Source organism: Oryctolagus cuniculus, chromosome 8, assembly GCF_051225735.1.
Source record: "Oryctolagus cuniculus isolate XC-2025 breed Fujian yellow rabbit chromosome 8, ASM5122573v1, whole genome shotgun sequence".
Taxonomy (NCBI): domain Eukaryota; kingdom Metazoa; phylum Chordata; class Mammalia; order Lagomorpha; family Leporidae; genus Oryctolagus; species Oryctolagus cuniculus.
Window position 1 is genome coordinate 105,315,617 of NC_142874.1, and position 22,948 is coordinate 105,338,564.

The following is a 22,948-nucleotide window of genomic DNA, read 5'->3' on the forward strand; positions in this document are numbered from 1 at the left end:
TGCAGAATACTTTTAAGAGAAAAGAGGTTAGGTGTAAGAATGACACTTCGAAGTCCATAATAGATTGATCTTAAACTCACAAGAGTTTTGAGTGAATTTTTTTAAGATACTCTAACTGGCAGTCAAATATTTAAAGGTTGGTTTTTGTAAGTTAATACACTCTTCCAGCAATAGTCCATGTGTAATAATTTTTTGAAAATAATACTTTCTGGCCGGCACCGTGGCTCACTTGGCTGATCCTCTGCCTGCGGCACCGGCACCCTGGGTTCTGGTCCTGGTTGGGGTGCCGGGTACTAGTCCTGGTTGCTCCTCTTCCAGTCCAGCTCTCTGCTGTGGCCCTGGAGGGCAGTGGAGGATGGCCCAAGCGCTTGGGTCCCTGTGCCCGCATGGGGGACCTGGAGGAAGTACCTGGCTCCTGGTTTTGGATCGGTGTAGCACCGGCCGTGGTGGCCATTGGGGGAGTGAACCAACGGAAGGAAGACCTTTCTGTCTCTCTCTCACTGTCTGTAACTCTGTCTCTGTCTCTCTCTCACTGTCTAACTCTGCCTGGCAAAAGAAATAAAAATACTTTCCTCAATTTATGAAATGGATTTAGAAAGGCATTTGAAGAATAATTTGCATATTACTAATCAATGGGCTTCTATACGCTTAGGTAATTTTCTTAAAGCCCCTATTATAAATAATATGTGAAACACTTGTTATTGGTTCTGAGATATTGACCAACAATTATATGATGTTGAAATGCTACCTGAAAACTCTTTAGAATATTGGACACCTTTGCCTTTTGTTATTTTGATGTGTGGGTTTGGTCTAGGGATACACATCTCAAAACAGGGCAGCAAAAGGAACCAGTGTCCAAGCTGTATGGCTTAGGTCTGAAACCCTGATAATATCAGAGGTTTACATTGAGATTTTGCCAACAGATTGCGAAGAGCATCAATGGAGTTCTATCTTCCTCAGGGGTCCAGTAAAACAACACACACACACACACACACACACAAACCAATAGGCATCTGTGGAGGTTCCTGGTAGTGCAGAAAACCAGGCTTCTTTGATGGCCATCAGGGAGTGGGTTTCAGTTTCCTTAGGTACATGGCATAAACCCAGCCTAAACAAGTGCAGTATTTTGACATTTCAGAGAAGGATTCAAAGTAGGAGCCCAGGTGACAAATTGAGACACCTGGGGTAGAGGAAGCAGGTCTCTGAAATTTAGGCTTGAAAATACTCATCTCAGGACAGGGCCTTACATGCCACGAAGGGGGTTATAAGTGTGTTGAGGAACACCACTGATAAAGAGACAATTCTGTGAACCAGGTTGCTACTGCTAGTCTGTAAACAGATCAACACCAAGGGTGACATAAGTGTAGAGGTAAAAGTGTCCATGGTCAGTTCTCAAGCACTGCTGTGATGAACCTTACAGAAAGATAATTTGGTGTCTGTTATGTCCCAGGTCTGACTACCAAAGAGACGTGAATTAGGACTTATTATCGATAGGGAAGTAGAGGTAGGACTGCCATTACAGTACTATCTTAGGCATTGCAAGTTGCTTAAGCACTGACAGCCTCAAGTTAGGCTGATTCTGGAATATAAGAGGGAGCAGAACTCATGGACAATCAGTCGGTCCAGCAGTTACAACAGTTTCAAAGAAATGCTGTAGGAGAGGTTGTTGCTTTTTCTTATGACTAATTTCACAGTAATTTGGGACCTAAACTATTAAATTATTGAGTGTGTTTTTCTTTTAGTCTTTTTGTCTCTGTTTTAAAAATATGCATAATTTAGAGGATTCAACATAGTTTACAAGGAGAGTTAATGAACTTGGACTTCTTAACAACTTGACATATTTTGGTCACCCAGTTTCTCTGTGATTACATGATAGAAAGTCATAAAATGTCCATACCCACGGAACCACCACTGAATCTTATGCAACCCACACATTCATAGAACATTGATGTGAGTCACGCACAATGGACTTACTGCAGGAACTGGAGGTACAAGGAAGAATGGAGGCCATGGGCGTGATAGATACAGTAATGGAAGTAACTCTAAAGTGATAGAACTTGGAAAGTTAAGAATTGAACTCTAAAGGAGAAGATTGTAGAAAACTTCACAGAAGTGTTGTGAGAAAAACAGCGACACAGAACTACTTCTTTCTGGGCTTTTATTATCTGGTGTCTTTCTGCCGCCTTCTTTCCCCTTCTCTTGGGCAGCTCTTCCCTCCATTGGAAGACTTGTGCTGGCATTGTGAAAAATCTTCCTGCAGAAAGTCTTCCTTCCAGTCTGGATCTATCTTTCCTTTTTGCTCCATGGCACTTGAGCACAGTTCTGTCATTACACTACCCAAATTGTTATAATAGTTTGCTTGCCTGAGCAATCGCTGTTTCATGTACTTATATAGCCTTTCACTGTGCTGAGAACAAAGCAAAGAATACCCAGAGGTGAAGTAGGAAGCTGGTTATGCCATGTCATGAGTGACCTTTTGTGTATCCTACTTTGAACCCTATGGCCAGTGGACAATGTGGACATGGTGAGGAGTTTTCAAGGGAGTAGAGAAACCATATGTGGGTTTAGAAAGAAAACTCTGACATATACAGAATCAAGAGATCAGAGATAGGAATCCCAATTAAGAAATTTAAGCACACGCGTAAGTGAGAGATCACTGAAGGTCTGACCCAGATTGTAAATGTGAGAATTAAAGGGAGGAAAATAGGTAACAATTTGGGTGTGAGGAGGGTGCGGGAGGGAGGTGTGGAAGAATGACTAAGTGTGGACCTGTTTTTAAGAAGTAAATGAAAGTTTGAGTATTTTTTTTTTTTTAAGATTTATTCTATTTATTTGAAAGAGTTACAGAGGGAGGTAGAGACAGAGAGGTCTTCCATCTGCTGGTTCACTCCCCAGATGGCCGCAATGGCCAGAGCTGTGCCAATCTGAAGCCAGGAGCCAGGAGCTTCTTCCAGGTCTCCAACATGGATTAGGGGCCCAAGGACTTGGGCCATCTTCTACTGCTTCCCCAGGCCACAGCAGAGGAGCTGGATAGGAAGCGTAGCAGCCAGTACTCCAACTGGTGCCCATAAGGGATGCCAGCACTTCAGGCCAGGGTTTTAACCCACTGCACCACAATGCTGGCCCCAGTTTGAGTATTTAAACTAATCAGACATTATACTTTTGAACAAAGCAAAACTCTTGAAATTTATCATTTCAGCGGTGGATGGAAAACTGAACAAGTAGAAATCCTTACTTCACAACTTTTCTCTGTGTCTGATCTGACAGAGAAGTCCAGCCCCATTACCTCCAAATTCCATTGTAATTCTAGACAAGCAAAACAAGTGAATTCTACCCATTTTAGGAATCCTGTATGAAAAGCTCATTGCCTTGTTTCTGATAATGTGTTTATGTATTACTAGAATGGTGTTTATATTTTAATAAATTTTAATAAAACTGCTTATCTTTATAAATATTTTGAGTAAAGAAATTGTTTTCCTAAACTGAAACATTTACAATTGGGTAAAAATATTTTCCTCCCCAAAATAGAAATGTTACTGTAAATATTTTTGGAATTAACTGGTTAAATATTTCCTAAAATAGTTCAAACACTTAAAAATGATATGATTATAAAAACTTTGGGGTAGACATCTGATATAGTGGTTAAGATGTCACTTGGAGATCCCAATTCCAGCTTCCTGCTAAAGAGCACACTGGCAGTAATAGCTCGAGTAGTTGGGTCCCGGCCATCCTCCTGGGATATCCATATTGAGTTCCCAGCTCCTGGTTTCAGCCTGGCCCAACACTACCTGTTGCTGTTGTGGGCATTTGCGGAGTGAACCAGTGGATGGAAGACCTCTCTCTCTCTCTCTCTCTCTTTCTCTTTCTCTCTCCCTCGCTCCTTCTGCTTCTCAAACAAAATAAGTGAGTGATTTTTGAAACACTTAAACTTTATCTACTAGGTATTACTAACAATGCTCTAATTTATATCATTTCATATTTTTATACTAGTATTTTTCTTTTTTTAAAAGATTTATTTATTTATTTGAAAGAGTTACACAGAGAGAGGAGAGGCAGAGAGAGAGAGAGAGAGAGAGAGAGAGAGGGGTCTTCCAGCCGCTGGTTCACTCCCCAATTGGACGCAATGGCTGGAGCTACACTGATCCGAAGCCAGGAGCTTCTTCCGGGTCTCCCATGTGGGTGCAGGGGCCCAAGGACTTAGGCCATCTTCTCTGCTTTCCCAGGCCATAGTGGAGATCTGGATGAAGTGAGCAGCCACGTCTCAAACCGGCGCCCATATGGGATGCCAGCGCTTCAGGCCAGGGCGTTACCCCACTGCACCACAGCGCCGGCCCCTATACTTGTATTTTTCCAAGCTTTGATAAAGCATAGTTCTGTGCATCCCTAACCATTGCATTAGAACCTAAATTTATTTTTCAGTGAACTCTATTAGCTTAAGGCTACTTCTAATATAGTTGTAAGACTATGCATGGATTTCATCCTAGAGTAAAAGGTTTTATTATATTTTATGTGTAATCCTACAAATATAAAATTTATTTTCAAGACTGTAAAGGAAGTTGTAAGGAGACTGAATTATTACCCATGTCTTAAACCTCTCCTTGGTGGGCCCGTGAATATTCAGTGAGGAGACCATGAATAAGAAATGTTAAAGTGGGCTCCTACAATTAGAAGGTCAACAGGACATGGGATTCTGTGTGATCTGTGCTAAATTGTCAAATTTTCCTGGAATATTTAAAGACAAGAAAACTTATCTAGAACTAGATATTCATGCTTCTGTGTCTTAAAAAATAAAAGTATGAATGACCAGAGTGCTAGTGCCTTGTCCATTGCAAAGCAGCCTAGGGATTTCTTTGCAGGAAATTGATCACCTGAGAAAGGGAGGAAGAAAGTGATATTGCTTGAGTCCCTTTTCAGAGTCTTTTCCTTTCCCCAGCTTAAGCCTTCTAGGTGTGAAGTCTGAGAACGGAACCGATCTTGTTTTTTCCTCTCTCCTTTACAACCTATTAGAAGTTACATTGGGCACTACTGCTTTTTTCCTGACTTTGGTTGCAATAATGTAAGAATATAAGAATGTGTATGTTTTGATGACTTGAGTTCCTTCATTTTCTTTCATTCCACAAACATTTTGAGCTGGCACTCAGTGGTAGGTGCCATAAAGCTTAGAGATGTATTTTTGTAAGTCTTTTTCCTAAAGGTCACAGCTTCACTGAAAGTCCACAAATGAGAGCTATGAGAGTGTTTATTTCATCACTGAATATTTACTGACCAGTTTAGTTCCTCAGGGACTGTAGTATCACCAGAGATTCAAAGATGAGCCAGGGAAATCTCATGGTTAAAGACATTTCTATGACAAGTTCTGTAAAAGAAATAGGTTCAGGGATCTTGGGAGCACAGAAGCAGGATGAGTTTAAATAGGAGTGGTCTTTGCCTTAGCTTGGGTACAACTCCCTGAAAGCAGAGTCTGAAATACTGTGTACAGCAGCAATAGTTCATGTGGCTACCAATCCAGGAAAAGGGGAGGGGACTGGCAGGTGAGGAGAAAGATCCAAGGTACATTATTGAGTGTACCCACTCAGGAGTTGTGCCAACAGTCTCCCCAAATCATCTGCCTGAAGGTCAAAAGGAGGAAATACGTGTCCATCAACACTGGTCTCCCATTGATTGAGAGCTACCACCAGAATCTTAACTCCTTTCAGTCCTGCAGAGGTCTCCTCTTTCTTTGGGCACTGCAGATGCCCTTAGGCAGGAAGCAAAAAGGCAAGCTGTTGACCCCAAATGAATGGAGGCCATAGGAAACTGTGCATCCAGCTCTGGCTGGAAAGGAGAGGAAGCTCTGATGCTTCTTCTAGTTGGATATGCTGTTCTTCCTGTACATGGAAGGACAAAAACATGCTGGATAAGAGGTTCACTTGTTCAACAACATGGGGAAAACACACATATTAAACTTTGGAAAAGAAAGATATGTTCCCTTTCCTACCTCTGAGAGGCAGTTAGCAAGAGGATGCATGTGAAAGATTGGCAGAAGTTTAGGTAAGAAAATTAGGTGGGCACTTTTGTGCCTCAGAGTTAACCTTATCCCACAGGTGATGAGAACTCCTGAAGAATCACTGTTTTAGAGCAACAACGTTGAACTCTAAGAGACAGCAAAACCGAAGACTGGAAGACATTTTGATGACTAATGATGCAGATTTATGAATAATGTCATCCTGAACCAAAGCATGAAGCTACCTATGATATATAATCCAGAGGATTTAACACATTGAATATGAAAGTAATGGGAAGGAAAAAATCCATTGTTGTTTATTCTTCTACTTATTTCTTTCTTCCAAGTGTGGATAAGCTCTGTGAACACTTTTACTCAAAGATTCTGTGCAGTCATACTTTTCTCCTTGATGAAACAGATAAATATTTACACAGATGTGAACACAGTGGTCCTTCTTATATGTACCCAGTGGAGGCATGAAATCATGGTCAGTTTCAAATTCTGTCTACGCAATGTTTTTTTCCTATACAACATACCTATGATAGAGATTAATTTACATATAATAGGAGATTACAGCAACAATTGATTACATCACTTAGAATAATTATAACAGTATACTGTAATGAAAATTTGCACTTGGAGGCCATTATTAAGTAAAATAAGGGTCTCCTGAACACAAGTACCATGATACAGGGACAGATGATGTCAACACAGTGACCAGCGGGAAAGGCAGCACCAAGATAGTGGACATCTTGGGCATGACCACATGGGATTTCATCATGCCACTCAGAATGGTGTGCAAGTTAAAAATGTATGGATTGTTTTTTTCTGGAATTTTCCATTTTATGTTTGCAGACCATATTTATTGTAAGGAATTGAAATCATAGAAAGTGAAACTGTGAGGGAGGAGTAGAGGTGGATGGATTACTGTTTTAGAAAAAATTGTAATGAAATAAAACTAATTCTGGATTGGGGAAAAAACCTGTTTCAATTATTTTCTGGCAATGTTGTATGTGATTTTTGTACATGACATTTACATCTAAAACATGTTTCATTACTTGAAAAATGTTTGCCTTTCTAATTAATGCTACCATTAATTTAGACTTTACTGTTTACCTTTTCCAACTTTAGAAATCTACGGTTAATCCAAATAGTCCTCTGACAATTTTTTAAAAATGTTTTTGGATATAAAATCTACGAGGCATGTGTGAGTTATCACAAAGATGAAAATGCTGTCAAATATAAGAAAAAATCTGCATTTATACCATTGTAAATGCAGTCCTGGCCTTGGAGAATCAAACTTCCCTAAATGAAAGCAGAATAGGAGTCCTTTCTAAAGTGTTGTTGAAACAGCAGTCAGCTCTCAAATACAAAGGTCGGTTTAATAAAAGTCTGACCACTTCAATCTAAAGTTGGCCTTTTCTGTGATAGATGAAAGCACAAAAACTGGGAAAGATCATCTGCAGTTTGAAATATCTTGAAAATATTTTGAAGCAAAGCCATTTTATCTTAGTAAGAGGTAATTGCTGGTTGTTTTCTCTGTAAGCAGATGACAGTAATACTTTTTTCTCATTAGTTTTAACACCTTATTGATTACTAATATGAGAACATCTGGCATCATAAATGGAGACACTACTGACAGAGGGAATCTATCAATGGGATGGATAGGCAATGGGAAGATTGCTGTGGACAGGCAGTTTGGGGATTGGATGTTAATTTTGAGTCAAAAAGTAAGTAATTAGCAGAACCCAATTCCTGTATATGTATTTATTATAGCACAATGGAAAAAAAGGAAAATAAGCAGACTTCTGTTTCCAAAGGTGAGTCTTAGTTCAAACCCTGGGACTCATATTTTCGGGGGTAAATAAATCCCTGATCACTTATGGACTATCAGTCACATGAAGATATAATATATAAATATACTATATGCTAATTAAAAACAAACAGAATTGGTTAAAGAATTCAAACAGTAGGTCATCCAATGATTGTACTTATAACAAGTGAAAATGTGGAGTCTATGGAAGAAAAATGATGAAATAATTTTTGTATTTGCATTATAGTGGACCTATTCTATGATTGTGTGGGAGATCTGCAATTAACAAAAGATTGTCAGCTGCAAATCACCCACCAATGAGTAAGAACAGTAATAAGCCACTATCACATTATAATATAAGCATAAGTGCCACCCTAGATCAGTGTTATTAAAAGATTAGTATTGTTTCTGCTTCTGGTACATTTTAATAATTAATATTCTATCAATCTTTATTTCTAACTAAATCCCAGGGTGAAATGGAAGACATAATTAAAAAATTATTATTTAAAGACAGGTTTTATTTTTCTTTTAAGAATAATGCATTAGTGTGGTAAGTAAAATAATGCTCCTCCACTTACTCATCCCTCAAAGGTATCCAGGTCCCAACCCCTGGAATCTGAAAATGTAGTGTGTTATGGAAAAAGGAATTCAGGTTGCAGACAGAAAGAAGGCTGCTATTCAGCTGATCTTGAGATGAGCAGTTTACCCAGGATTATCAAGGTGGGGTCAGTGCAATCATAAGGCATATACTAAGGAATACGAGCATATGCTAAGGAATGTGGGCAGCCTCAGGAAATTGGAGCAGTAAAGGGAGTGGATCTTCCTTGAGCCTCTGTAAACAAACTCAGACGTGCCAACACCTTGATGTTGGTCCAGTGAGAACTGTGTAGGACATTTAACTCCCAGAACTGTAAAGTAATTTCTATTGTTTTAAGCCACTACATTTTTCATAATATGTTACAGCAGCAATAAGAAACTAAAATATTGGCCTTTTAAATCATAAAAGAAGTTTAAGCGAACATAGTACAAAATAATTTAGGGAAGATAAGAAGAACTTTGTTGTTAGACTTATTTATTTTAATTCATTTACTTTCTAAATATACTTCTTCCAATTATATGAATACCCTTTATCATCTCATGAAAAGTTGGAATCAACACACTTCCTGTTTTAAAATTATATTACACAGCCAGAGTAATTGAAATACCATGCCATAAAAACAGACCCGAAGCCCATAGGAACAGAAGATGGAACTCAGAAATATGTGTAAATCCAAACGTATGTGGCTGGCTAATTTTTGACAAGGGAACCAAGGCTCACTGAAAGAAAGGCTACATGATTCAGTAAATGATGCTGGAAAAACTGGCTGTCCACATGCAAAGGAAGGAAGTTGAATTCTCTTATTACACCATACACAGAAATCAACTCCAAATGAACAAAACACCTAAATGCAAGACCTAAAATCACAAAGCTCCTTGAAGAAAACAAGGGGGAAAAGTTTCTTGATACTGGTCTGGGCCTTGGCAGAGCCATTTTTGGATATCAGACCAAAAGTTCAGGCTATAAATGCAAAAATAATTGGGACTGCATCAAGCTAAAAAGCTTCTGCACAGCGAAGGAAACAGTCAACAAAATGAAAAAGCAACCTACTGATTGAGAAAAATTATTTGGAAACTGTATTTGATATCAAATATTTATAAAGACCTCATAAAATTCTATAGCAAGAAATAAACAACCCAATTTAAAAATGAGTAATGGACCTGAATAGGCATTTCTCCTAAGGTATCATAAAAATGGCCAGCAAATATATGAGGAGGGGGCCAGTGCTGTGGTATAGTGGATAAAGCTGCCACCTGCAAGGCCGGTATCCCATATGGGCACTGGTTCAAGTCCCAGCTGCTCCATTTATAATCCAGTTCTCTGTTATGGCCCGGGAAAGCAGTGGAAGATGGCTCAAGTCCTTGGGCCCCTGCACTCATGTGGGAGACCTGGAAGAAGCTCCTGGCTGCTGGCTTTGGAGCAACACAGCTCTCACCGTTGAGGCCAAGGGGGAGTGAACCAGTGGATGGAAGATCTATCTTTCTTTCTTTCTTTCTTTCTTTCTTTCTTTCTTTCTTTCTTTCTTTCTTTCTTTCTTTCTTTCTTTCTTTCTTTCTTTCTTTCTTTCTTTCTTTCTTTCTTTCTTTCTTTCTTTCTTTCTTTCTTCTTTCTTCTTTCTTCTTTCTTCTTTCTTCTTTCTTCTTTCTTCTTTCTTCTTTCTTTCTGTCTCTTTCTGTCTCTTTCTGTCTCTTTCTGTCTCTTTCTTTCTTTCTTCTTCTTTCTCTTTCTCTTTTTCTTTCTCTCTCTTTCTCTCTCTTTCTCTCTCTTTCTTTCTCTCTCTCTCTCTCTCTTTCTCCTTCTCTCTCTCTGTAACTTTAATATATATCTGAGAAGGTGTTCAATATAACTAATAATCAGGAAAATGTAAACTTAGTGACTATTAGGTCTCACCTCATTCCCATGAAAATAGCTAGCTATTATCAATAAATCAAAATAAGAAGTGTTGATGAGGATGGGGAGAAAGGGAATCATTGCCCACTGTTGGTGGGAACATAAGTTTGTGCTATCTTTATGAAAAACAGTATGGGGATTTCTAAAGAAATTAAAAACAAAACTATGACATGACCCAGCCATCCCTTCTCCAGATATATAACCAAAGGAAATAAAATGACCATGTTGGAAAGATAGCTGCACTTCTGTTGCAGCATTGTTCACAGTCATAGTCGATATAAGATAACTTATGGGATTATTGTGGAAGAATGGATGAGGAAACCATAGTCTCCAGGAGATCCTAGCTTTTACCACAACGTGTATGGATCTAGAGAACATTATGTTTAGTAAAGTATGGAGACAGAAAAAAGTGCTGTTTAATCTCACTTCTGTGTGGAATCTTAAAAAAAATATCCAACAGGGTCAAATCTACAGAGGTAGAGTATAATAGCAGCAGAGATGATGTGGGGAGGAGGAAATGTGGAGATGCAAATCAAGTGATACAAACTAAACAGGTAAGTAGGAGAAACAAGTCTAAACAAGTCTAAACATGTGCAACATGAGGACTGGAGTTATCAAGACTATATCATATTTTTGCTCAATGATTAAATTGTAGCTACTCTTGCCACAAGGGAGAGGAAAAATATAGCTATGTGAGATGATGGATATGTTAATTCATTTCACTGTAATAATGCTTACTACGTTTGTATCTCATAACATGTTGCATGTCTTAATTATACACAATAAAATTTATTGAAACATTATATATGTTTGATGACCTGCAGAAACATGTTACATTATAATAATTTTTAACTTTAAATTAATGCTGTAGAGGAAAAGAAAGAACATACTGCACAAAGTCTGAGAGATCTTTGTTTTATACACTACTACCCATTTTCGTTGATTCAGAAATTGATTATGTTATAATCATAAGACATATTTCAAGGGAAATATATTTCATTCAATAAAAAAGTCTTAGTATGACTGTTAAAGGCAAAAAGATGCTACATCTTTTACCAGGCCATACTTATTATATTTAAAATTTTGTGGGGCCTGCGCTGTGGCGCAGTGTGTTAACGCCCTGGCCTGAAACGCCGGCATCCCATATGGGTGCTGGTTCGAGACCCAGCTGCTCTACTTCCAATCCAGCTCTCTGCTATGGCCTGGGAAAGCAGTAGACCCCTGCATCCACGTGGCAGACCTGGAAGAAGCTCCTGGCTCCCGGCTTCAGATCAGTGCAGCTGCGGCCATTGCAGCCAATTGAGGAGTAAAACATTGGTTGGAGGATCTCTCTCTCTCTACCTCTACCTCTACCTCTACCTCTCTACCTCTCTACCTCTCTACCTCTCTACCTCTCTACCTCTCTACCTCTCTACCTCTCTACCTCTCTACCTCTCTACAAATCCACGTCTCCTTTCTCTATGTAACTCTGACTTTCAAATAAATAAATAAATAAATAAACAAACCTTAAAAAAATTTAGCAGAGACAAAATTAAAGATGATTGTAGGCCGGCGCCGCGGCTCACTAGGCTAATCCTCCGCCTTGCAGCGCCGGCACACCAGGTTCTAGTCCCGGTCGGGGCGCCAGATTCTGTCCCGGTTGCCCCTCTTCCAGGCCAGCTCTCTGCTGTGGCCCAGGAAGGCAGTGGAGGATGGCCCAAGTACTTGGGCCCTGCACTCCATGGGAGACCAGGATAAGTACCTGGCTCCTGCAATCGGATCAGCGCGGTGTGCCGGCCGCGGCGGCCATTGGAGGGTGAACCAACAGCAAAAGGAAGACCTTTCTCTCTGTCTCTCTCTCTCACTGTCCACTCTGCCTGTAAAAAAAAAAAAAAATGATTGTAGATCAACTCAAGTTAAAAATGCAGCTAAGACATGAAACAATTGTTCTATGTGCCAAACAAAAGAAAAAAATAACAAAGGTTAAAGAAATTCAGCTGCAAATTTACATCATGAGCTAGGAAGATAGATGATAATGACAGTAACTCTTAATTAAAATGCAATAATTATGCTCTAAAGGAAAATGTTTCATTTCATTGTTATTTGGAAACCAAGGAAAGAAACAAAAATTTTACGTAGTGTTATTAATGCCAGCATTATGTGTAGCAAAAGGAAAAAGTGCCTTTTATTTATTTGTCCTGTACCTTTTACTAATAAAATCCAACTTCCTTTCATTATTTGTAAATAACAAAGACTCAGTGTATGAAGAGTCTTAGGTTTTGATTTTAAGTGATTCACTGTAAGTTTAATGTTTTGCTTAAAATATTTATGTTGGGCTGGGTGTTTGTTGCAACAATTAAGATGTTACTTGGAATGACTGCATCTTTTATCAGAGTGCCTGGGTTGGAATCCTGGTTCCACCCTACAGTTTCCTACTAATGGGTAACCTAGGTGATGGGTCAAGAACTTGGGTCTCAGTCGCCCATATGGGAGGTTCAGACTGAGTTCCAGGCTCCTGGTGCTGCCTTGCCTGTTGTAGACTTTTGAGGAATGAAATAGTGGATGGGAAGCCAAATCTCTGTCTCTTTACCTTTAAAATAAAATGAAAATGTAAAAATTGCTAGTATACTTAGTCTCTGCTTCTCACCAAATCTAGTTTAAAAACAAAACTACCACAAACAAAAAATTATAAACCTGGAATTTGAGATGGAAGAAACCGCCCAGTGGCTAGGAAGCAAACAGGAATTGTATGGGTGCAGCCTTAAGTTCTGGGCTCACGAGTATCAGTCTGTCACTTTCCTCCATTTCCTTATATCAATTTGAAATAGCATCTTAGTAGCTCATACAGAACTGGGATCCAAGATTTGGTTAAAACTTATTTGGCCGGGTGCCTGTTGCCGAGGGAAGAAGTAGCTAGTCCCACGCATGTTATTGGAGCCAAACACCAATTTTGTTTGTGCATAGCATCATAGCACCAGACTTATCCATCAAAATAATTCTAGACCTGATGCTAAAAATCCTCTGAATCTGGCTCCAGACTTCTCTTTACAAGTGAGAGGGAACAAGACACAGCTTCATGATTTTGTATGACTCGCCTTGGTCTCAGAGTAAAGATTCTTTGCTCTCTTAGTCGATGATTAGAAAATCATTCTGTTTTTCATTACTTTTTATAATTTTTACAGTGATTACTTCAATAGGAAGCATTCTATATTTTTATATGTGTTTATATGATTCCTTTTTGAACACTTGAACATTTCTGAAAGTAGTACAAACCTTGTAAGTTTAAATAGATGTGGGAAAAGGAACTTAAAATATCTTTTCCTTACACTGTCCTACTTTGGTGTCTGCATTTTAAACATGTTCTGTCGTTAACACTCAGTTTGGTGATAGTAGCTGTTACCAAGGCAACTCTGTAACTCCACCCTTATAAAAATGAGTCTTCAAGAGGACTTTTTGTGCCTGGGAACAAATATTATACATATGAAGGGTCGAAGTAAAAAAGATTAACAACATCTAAGCTTTGATTTTTATAAATTTTATAGATGCAGAATATATTTATAGCTGTATGTTTTTATTCCCAATTTAAATAAATTATTAAGCAATTTCTTCTTTACATATATATGAAATATATTCTCAATAGACTGAGAAATTTTTTAAGTTTACTCTTGTAGCCAGCTTTTTGTATAGCTTACTTCTTTCTTAATTTTACTATCAGTATTTTTCTATTCAGATCTTTTAGAAAGTATTAAATGCTTTTGATATTAATCTTATCCTATGGAAGAGCTGGAAATGAAAAAACTGCTTATTTCAACTTTAGATAAATAGAAACAGAGTGCTAGTTGTTCACAGAGTAGAAGAATGTTCTTCTGTATTAAAATTAATTTTTGTTATGTACTTTCAAATCTTTCTTAATCATTTCCAACCATCTGGAATAAAATGTATGCACCTAAGGATAAATAATATAGTGGTAATAATAACTGAAAACAGGATATCTGCAATGAATTACAATGAATTCTCATCCCTTTAAATAGCTCCACACTTATTATTCCTGTCCTCAGGTTTTATTAGAGAAATATTCAGTAAGAATTCTACTTCAGTGAACACACTGAACATCACAATTTTCAGCAACATGGGCACCTGTAATCTAAGTAAGAAGTCTACACCATGACTGTGCTCACCAGCAGAAGGGGTAACCTGGTTCATCAGGAGGTATACTGCATGGCTGTCTATTTCCCTGAGACTGGGGATATTCTTTTTTTTTTTTAAAGATTTATTTATTTATTTAATTGAAAGTCAGAGAGGAGAGGCAGAGAGAGAGAGAGAGAAAGAGAGAGAGAGAGAAAGTTCTTCCATCTGATGGTTCACTCCCCAGTTGGCTGCAACGGCCAGAGCTGCACTGATCCGAAGACAGGAGCCAGGAGCTTTTTCCAGGTCTCCTGCATGGGTGCAGGGGCTCAAGGACTTGGGCCATCTTCCACTGCTTTCCCAGGGCACAGCAGAGAGCTGGATTGAGAGTAGAGCAGCCAGGACTCGAACCGGCATCCATATGGAATGCCGGTACTTCAGTGCGCCACAGCACCGGCCCCTGGGGATATCCTTAATTTGACAGGTGTATCACTTGTGGCTCACGGAAATTCTAGGAGGCAGAAAATTTTGTGATTTTGAATAATGCCCTTTTTATAGAAGAGACTAAAAATTTCACTGTATTCAAGTTAGAAATACCCTCAATATCTTCAAAACCAAGGGTCTCACATAATTTGAAAAATCATAACATAATCATGTATCAGTGACTGGCACTTTGCACTGAAGCATGCAACAAGAGAATTCTTGAAACTACTTCCTCCTTCCTTAGCGTCATTTATATGCCCTTGTACATATTCCCATTTAGATCTCAGCAAGCGTCTCCGGAAGCATCAACATTGGAGATTCAGGGAAGACTACAATACTGTCCCTAACCACAGGATCTCAAAGCCAGTGGAGGAAACACATTCTTGCATCCTACTGTTGTCTGAATTTTTCGAAGACTCCTTGTCTGCATGTATTTCCAAAATTATTTTGCACCAAACATCTTTGAATTTCATAATTTGATGAGGATTTATTTATAGATTTGTGAGGACATGTTTGTCTGTTTCTTGTGAATCTTCACAATCGTGGGACATAAAACAAATGGAATTGTTTTTGATATGCATAGTTTTGATGTGCAATTTGATGTGCATAGGCCTCTGCTGTCAGAATAACAGTAAACACACCTACTGCAGAGTGTGTGAGAGGTGCTTGAGTTAACAGAAGCCATTCATTAACAGTCTTAGCAGAAAACCACCACCATCAAGGAAACCCAAATCTGTCTTTCAAAGTTCATGAAATGTTCACTTGCTTTGAAAAGAACTATGTTCTGCAACTATTTATGATTCCTGTTGATTATTGAGTTTTTCTCTTGAGATTTCTTCTGCCCATGTGAAAATGATAGGATATGGCATACTTTTAATTTGGTCGGTTTCCTCAGTGAGGTGTGTAATAAATGCATCGAGACAATAGTCTCTGAGTTATATTGCTGGCATTAGAGTCCTGTTCTCCCACTAATGAATAGTGCCATGTAAGTGAGTCAGGTTGCCTCTCCCACATCTCCCGAAGGGAGGGCAATAAAATATTTGCCTCAAATAAACAAGCTAAACCAAGTAGTGTTGTGAAAACTTCTTGGCACATAGTGAATACTCAATAAATATTGGATTTTATTGCGTCTTGGCAATGGATAGTAGAATTATCAAAGTTGTCCCTACAATGCGCCTAAGTGAAAGAATTGAGAAATTATATATGTTAAAAAGAGCTTGTTTGGAGACTTGGCATGTGTTGTTAGGCCCAGGAGTTCCATTTCATCCTCAAATGAGAGGGCAGATCTACCTCCTTGTCCCTGAGTGTCGGGTTTCTTGCCCTCATCTGGAGATGAAGCGGATTTGCTGAAGAAGAAGCCTCATCTTTGGTGTGGCTCCAAATCTTTCCTGGTAGAGGTGGTTACCCTCCACCCACAGGCATAAAGCCCCCTCTGATGCTGCACTAAGTACAAACAGTTGTCCCTTCTGAGCAGTCTCCATTCTTATAATGTAGCTGAATGTTTGAGTCCAGGAACATCCTGTGCTAGATTTTTATTACACAGGCCTAAACTTCCTGCAAACAGGATGCTTCAAACTTAGAAATAACTTGGATATAGCTTGAGAAGCTCATGTTTATTACACTTCCCTAAAATTCTCACCCCTGACTCCTGTGTGTTATTCATTATTCCACACCTATCCACAAAGAACCTACTGTGTGTCCAGTCTGTGTGCCAGTTCTTGGACACATCATAAACATATAAAGTTAAAAAAACATTTTTTGTGTTTTCTTTTCAAAGTCACTTTAATTTAAAGCAAACTATATTTTACAAAATACATCTATCATCCTAGTAATAGTACTATGTACTCTTTCATAAATTTTCTGTGTGTATACCTAGACATGATCAAGGGAAGTTCAAAATCTTGTGGTAAAATGGAATTAAACAGATAATATGGGGGCAAGTGTTTGGTGCTGCTGTTGAGGTGTCACTTAGGACACCCACATCCCATATCGCAGTTCCTGGGTTTTCCTAATTCAAGCTGGCTGCTTATGTGCACCCTGAGAGGTAGCAGTTGATGGCTCAAGTACTTGGGTCCCTGAGACTTATATGGGAGACTTGGGTTGATTTCCTGACCCCTGGCTTCAGCCTCGCCCAGCCCTGGCTTTTGAAAATTTGGAGAGTCAAGCAAGGGATGGGATTCTCTCTCTCTCTCTCTCTCTCCCTCTCCCTCTCCCTCTCCCTCCCTCCCTCTCTCCCTCTCCCCCTCTCCCCCTCCCTCTCTCCCCCTCCCTCTCTCCCTCCCCCTCCCCCTCCCCTCTCCCTCTCCCTCTCCCTCCCTCCCTCTCCCCCTCCCCTCTCCCTCTCCCTCTCCCTCCCTCCCTCTCCCCCTCCCTCTCTCCCCCTCCCTCTCTCCCTCTCCCTCCCTCCCTCTCCCCCTCCCTCTCTCCCCCTCCCTCTCTCCCTCCCCCTCCCCCTCCCCTCTCCCTCTCCCTCTCCCTCCCTCCCTCTCCCCCTCCCCTCTCCCTCTCCCTCTCACTCCCTCCCTCTCCCCCTCCCTCTCTCCCTCCCCCTCCCCCTCCCCTCTCCCTCTCCCTCTCCCTCCCTCCCTCTCCCCCTCCCCTCTCCCTCTCCCTCTCACTCCCTCCCTCTCCCCCTCCCTCTCTCCCTCTCCCTCCCTCCCTCTCCCCCTCCCTCTCTCCCCCTCCCTCTCTCCCCTCTCCCTCTCCCCCTCCCTCTCCCTCTCCCTCCCTCTCTCCCTCTCTCCCTCCCCTCTCCCTCTCCCTCTCCCTCTCCCTCCCTCTCTCCCTCTCTCCCTTCCCTCTCCCTCTCCCTCTCCCTCTCCTATTTTCCCTTTCAAATAAATAAATAAAACAATGTACATTTCTGTGGACTGTTTGAAGGTTCCTTGTATACTGGATGCATGTCATTGATTCTTTCATAGTCAATGTGTTGTTTTGCATCCATACTACTATGAATGTATTTGTTTAATTTAGCTTCTTACCTGATCCCTTGCTGTGATCTTGACCTAGCTGAGCAAGGCCTATGGGACTCTGGAGTCTTCAAGGCTAAGCTGTCCAAAGGATTTCATTAGTAGCTATAAGAAAAATATATTTTAAAATTAACTTTTCTGTTGAAATAGTGCAGGTAAACTCTCATGACACCTATTTTATTTTTGCAACTAGAGGATGGTCTTGAAAATCACAAGATTTTAATTATAGAATATTGATATAAGTACATGAGTGTATTATGGAATCCTTTAGGTTTTAGAAGCTAACAAAATTATTCTTCACTTGCATTTATAAGCAATCATAAGGTGCTCTCATACAGGGAGAAGTTTTATTTGGAAAGATAAGGAACCAGTTAAATCCCATTTATGACCAGATTTTCATAGTAAATAACATTATTTGAAACAAGTGTGTCCGTGACTATGATTTCATCTGTGTTCAGGCAAACACACAGAGCCCCTGTCCAGGTACCACCTGAACCTCTGATCACTCTCTTTCCTTTTCTACAATTCAGATGTGTTTGCTGACTAGGAAACTAGAGTGCTTTTGCTCATGAGAAGCAGCAACCATGGGAAAGGCTCAGCCCAGGATGAGCATAGGATTGGGAGCAGGGACAGGAAGAGACCATGTTCCCAGTGTAACAACATCCACAGTTATGATGTGTGTGCGATGTACCAGGGAATGATCTCACCTTCTTATCTCTCCATCCAATCAATCACAGGGACCTCGAAATCCCACTTTCTGAATACTGTTTGACTCTTTCTCTCCTCCTCAAGATTGCCAACATCAACATAGTTCAGGACCTTTCGTCTTTCCCCTGCTCTCTTGATCCCTACACCATGTGATTCTGCACATCCTCAGCTACAACTCTTCCATGATTTCCCAGCCAATACAAAACACTTCCTGAACCTCTCTTCCACCTGTTCAGGTACTCCATGGCCTGTCTTTGTCTTATTCTGAATACTGGTTTTCCAGCAATTGACTTCTAGTGCAAGTGACAACCTAGTGTCATGGTTGCAAGACAGTTAAGTTTGAAGGTAAAGAACCTGCATGTCAAGACCATGGAATGAGAGATTTATAGTAATAACACAAGAGACCTTATGGTAGAGTCATTGAAAGCTCTATTTTTACTCATGACAGACTACTGGGCGGCTGTGAGACCTTGGGCAAGATTCTTTAATGTTTATATGTTTCATTTTCTTCATATGTGAGCTAAGAATAAAAATTACCACTTCTTTGTAGGGTCTAAAGAAAGTATTTAACAGTATTCACCCCTTAGCAATTTGGTGATGGCTACTAATGTAAAGGGAAAAGGATTGACTTTATTTTCATGTTTAACATATTCCTATATAGATATATGTCTGTAAAATAGAAGTTAGACAATGACTTGGAAAGAACACATCCTTGGTGATTGAAGGTAGTGACAGACAAACAGAAGGTGACAGCAAGGCGTATACCTGCACTACTAGGAAGAGAGAAGCAGTGCACTTGTGGGAAGTGATAAAGGAGAAAACAGAAAAGGCTGTTTGTGGTTTTGGCCTCTTTGTACAAAAATGGAAATGAGAAATTTGTGATTAAAAGTTAGGGCATTGCGGTTACTGGTTTCCACATAATTGTTACTCCTAAAAAGAATCTATAAAAATCCCCACATAAAAGAAGTAGCCACGAGTAGTATTGCATTTCAAATAATCTTTCAATTATTGAAATTATATAAGGGTACTTTAAATGTTTATGAAAATGGAATTAAAAGATGTTTAATTTATCTAAAATTTTTAAAAAATCATTTGTAGTTTTTTTTCACAATACCCACTTTTCATAAACATTTTGAAGACTCCTGATGAGCATGGATTTCAAAACTTCTTTGCACCAAAATAAACTGAAGTTTATTTCAGTTTTCATGAACTTTTGAAGTACCTTCATAATTGACTTTTCAAAATGTTATGTGAAGTTCACAGCTTAAAATAAATGGGTTGCAAATTTGTAACAGGTAACATAAAGATGAAACTTACTAAAGTATGAATGATGAAATTTATCCTTACAGAACAAGCATGTGATTTGTAAATGATCGGTCAAGCCTATACTAATACATATAAGCTCATCATAGGTTCACAATGATACTTATTGATGCCAATTAACTGTATAATATCTCTGGATACAAGATAGTCCTAAAGTGATTTGTGAAAATTTATTATCAATAAAATTGACCAATGAGGAATGTTAAGATTCTATGTGCATTTATATAGAATGAGATGTCAATGAACAAATATCTTTTGGGACTAGAAACAAGTGAAAATTTGTTATCGCTTTATTTTCTTCCTTCTCCAACTGGATTATTTTGTTGAAGATAACTCTGCATGGTAAGGGTGGTAGAACTATTCTTTATCTAAGGCGAAAAGAGGGACCATGCTGGTTCCAGGACAGCTATAAAATTAATTAGCTTGTAGTTAGGCAGCAGGTATGATACTAAACACGTATTTGAGCATTGTGTCATTTTTCATTTGATTTTACACAGTGGGATTTTAACAATAAAATATCTTTGGTATCTATAAACTTTATTGAAGAATGTGTTCATTTGTTTAGGTCTGCTGAGTTTTATAATCATAATTTCACTCCCATGGATTTCTTATAGGAGTAGTACATATGATTTATGTTTTGCAGATCTTTTTATGTTGTGTATATTAATGCGCTTTGACTTAATGCAAAACAAGTATTGATCTATAGTTCTTTAAAAGACTAGTAAAAGTGTTATAGCTTTAAATGTTGTAGCATTTATATTTTAAGTTACGTGTTAGGAAAAATCATGTCATCTGGGAATGTTAGAAATTATATACATACATCTACCAAATATAACTTCCCAACACCACCTTTCCTTGATGAATACTAAATGATGAAATTTAGTATGAAGATATATCACTGTGCTGACGCTAAATAATTCAGTTAAAGCCATTTTAAATTCAACAATATAATTTCCCATTCAACCTTCACAATACATGAATGAAATGTGTACTCCTTGAATCAGAATAATTAACATTCCCCTCATGTTGTCATTACTTTACAATGAAGACCCAGGTAAAAACAGAAGAGAAATTGTCTGAGGTAAGACAAAGGTTAAATTAATTTAAACATCTCATTTAAAACATTATAAATAACATTAGAACACTATTTTTTGCAAGACATGAAATTACTGCATTTCTTAAAAATAGATATTTCAGACTTAGAATGTGAGACTCCAGTTGCAATAGAGTTCATTGAACAGCTGCTACACGATTAAACTGCTACATGAACTCTGAGCAGTGTTGCATAGGAGCTGTGTGCTTCAGTTTTCATGATGGTTGCTTTCTTCCATTCTCATTAGGGATTTTCTGAACTGTGGGATTTCCTATGGTATCTAGGGTGTAGGCATATTTATCTAAATGAAAAACAAAGAATTAGATGTAACATGTGTGTGAAATATGAATGGCTTTGTCACTTTATTATGGGAGAAATGGTTGTAGGAGAAATTAAAACTGATGCCAGAACATGTAACTACTTTCTAGCTGGGAAATATTTCAAGTTTTATGTACTTTGTGGGTAGAACAAGAAATGGAATTTGTTTTTCACTCACTGTCATCCATTTTCTTGGAAGATCTCTTAGGGATGAATAGTAGAAATGCAATTATAGTTGTTCCCTCTCCAGTTCCTAAAATAATAGGTGTCATTTTAGGAGCGTCCCTCATACCTGGCTGTTTTCTCCACACTGCATATAGGTGCACATCCAGTTGACTTTCCATTCGTACTTCCAGGCTCCAGACAACACTGTACTGATACAAACTTCATAGTTTCTATTCACGTGACTCGTATCCGCTGTACCTCAGGATAGTGACTGGCTGTGCCTCGCCTGGTTTCTGGTGTTTGTCTACTGTTACAAGTCTATGAGTAAAGGCAGGCCTTGTGGGTAAAGTGTCCTGAGGAAGAATGAGCCACCACAGAGCCTCTTGACCCCTTAGTGTGCCATCTCCTCACTTTAGACAGCTCTCCTGAATGTGTAGCTAGCATAGACCAAGGTCAAATTTTAAAAGCTTGTAGTTAGTTCTTGGCAAACCACTGTCTTTCCTGCCTGGATGAATTTGATGTCTCTATTTCCTTCGTAATGCTGGGAGATTATGATTTTAATTAATAACAATAAGTATAATTATGCCAAATTACTAGCAAATAAATGAAATGGGGTTAACTGGTAAATTAAATGGAAATTACAAATAATGTAAATGATATTATACTTACACAAAAATATCCTTTTATAGAAGAGAAGGACAATATCATAAATGAATATACTTTTAAAATAAAAGCATTTCTTAAAATAATGAGTTCCATCACAAGTCCAGAAACAGATGCATAAATGATTTAGGCTGCTCCTTCTGAGTGTGTACAAACTTTGTCTTTTTTCTTTCATAAAAAGTACATGATCTCTTTTGTCCTGTGAACATAAGGATTCTACAAAAGGTTTATTGACTTGATTTTTTGACACTATGAGAATTCATAAAGAGTCACAGTTAATTAACCATTATTTATTTCCAGAGGTTATTCCCAATGTAAATTACCCAAAAATTCCCAAAAGCAAAACACAGTGGAATTTTAAGCAGGGGTGCTGATGTAGGCTGGTGATACATTTGCCTGCTCATCTGTGATTACGTGAGCACAATTAGAACAATGAATAATGTATGCCTAAGAACCCTGTGACAGCAACATTGCTTCATCCAGTATGTTGTGGGAAGCCTGGATGTTACAGGGATCAGATGAAAGCAAGGAGCCGAGTGAGAATCTTAAACTGTGTGTTAGGGCATCACCTGTTCCACATTTTGCTCACTTGTGCTGACTTACTGTGTGTTCAGAAGGCAGGATAATGCTCCTTTTCTGGATGAATCTGTGTTCTGCTATGTGGTGTTGCTAGTGCTGTGTAGAAGAGCATTGAACAGTGATTATTTTCCATGGCTTCCAAGGTATCTCTTTCAAATCAGCTTTTCATGTTTTAAAGATCATTCTAAAAGAAGAGCCAAAGGTTGTCCCTGGTGGAGCACAGGTAGACAAAATGTAAAAGTGGTTTTAATTGAAGGTT

At 38.9% G+C, this 22,948-nt stretch overlaps 1 protein-coding gene across 9 annotated transcripts in view; it reads left to right on the top strand.

Moving 5' to 3' along the window:
- Positions 1-22,948, top strand: part of SNCA (synuclein alpha) — a 126,425-nt gene that overhangs the window by 68,161 nt on the left and 35,316 nt on the right. For 3 of the 9 annotated variants that reach the window (XM_070047868.2, XM_070047869.2, XM_051820174.3), the window contains exon 5: positions 6,084-6,973. The exons of the other annotated variants lie outside the window; for them this stretch is intronic. In XM_070047868.2, the coding sequence (XP_069903969.1) occupies positions 6,084-6,116 (33 nt within the window). In that variant the 3' untranslated portion in view covers positions 6,117-6,973. Of the gene's footprint in view, positions 1-6,083; positions 6,974-22,948 lie in introns of those variants that run through there. 9 annotated transcript variants of the gene reach the window in all.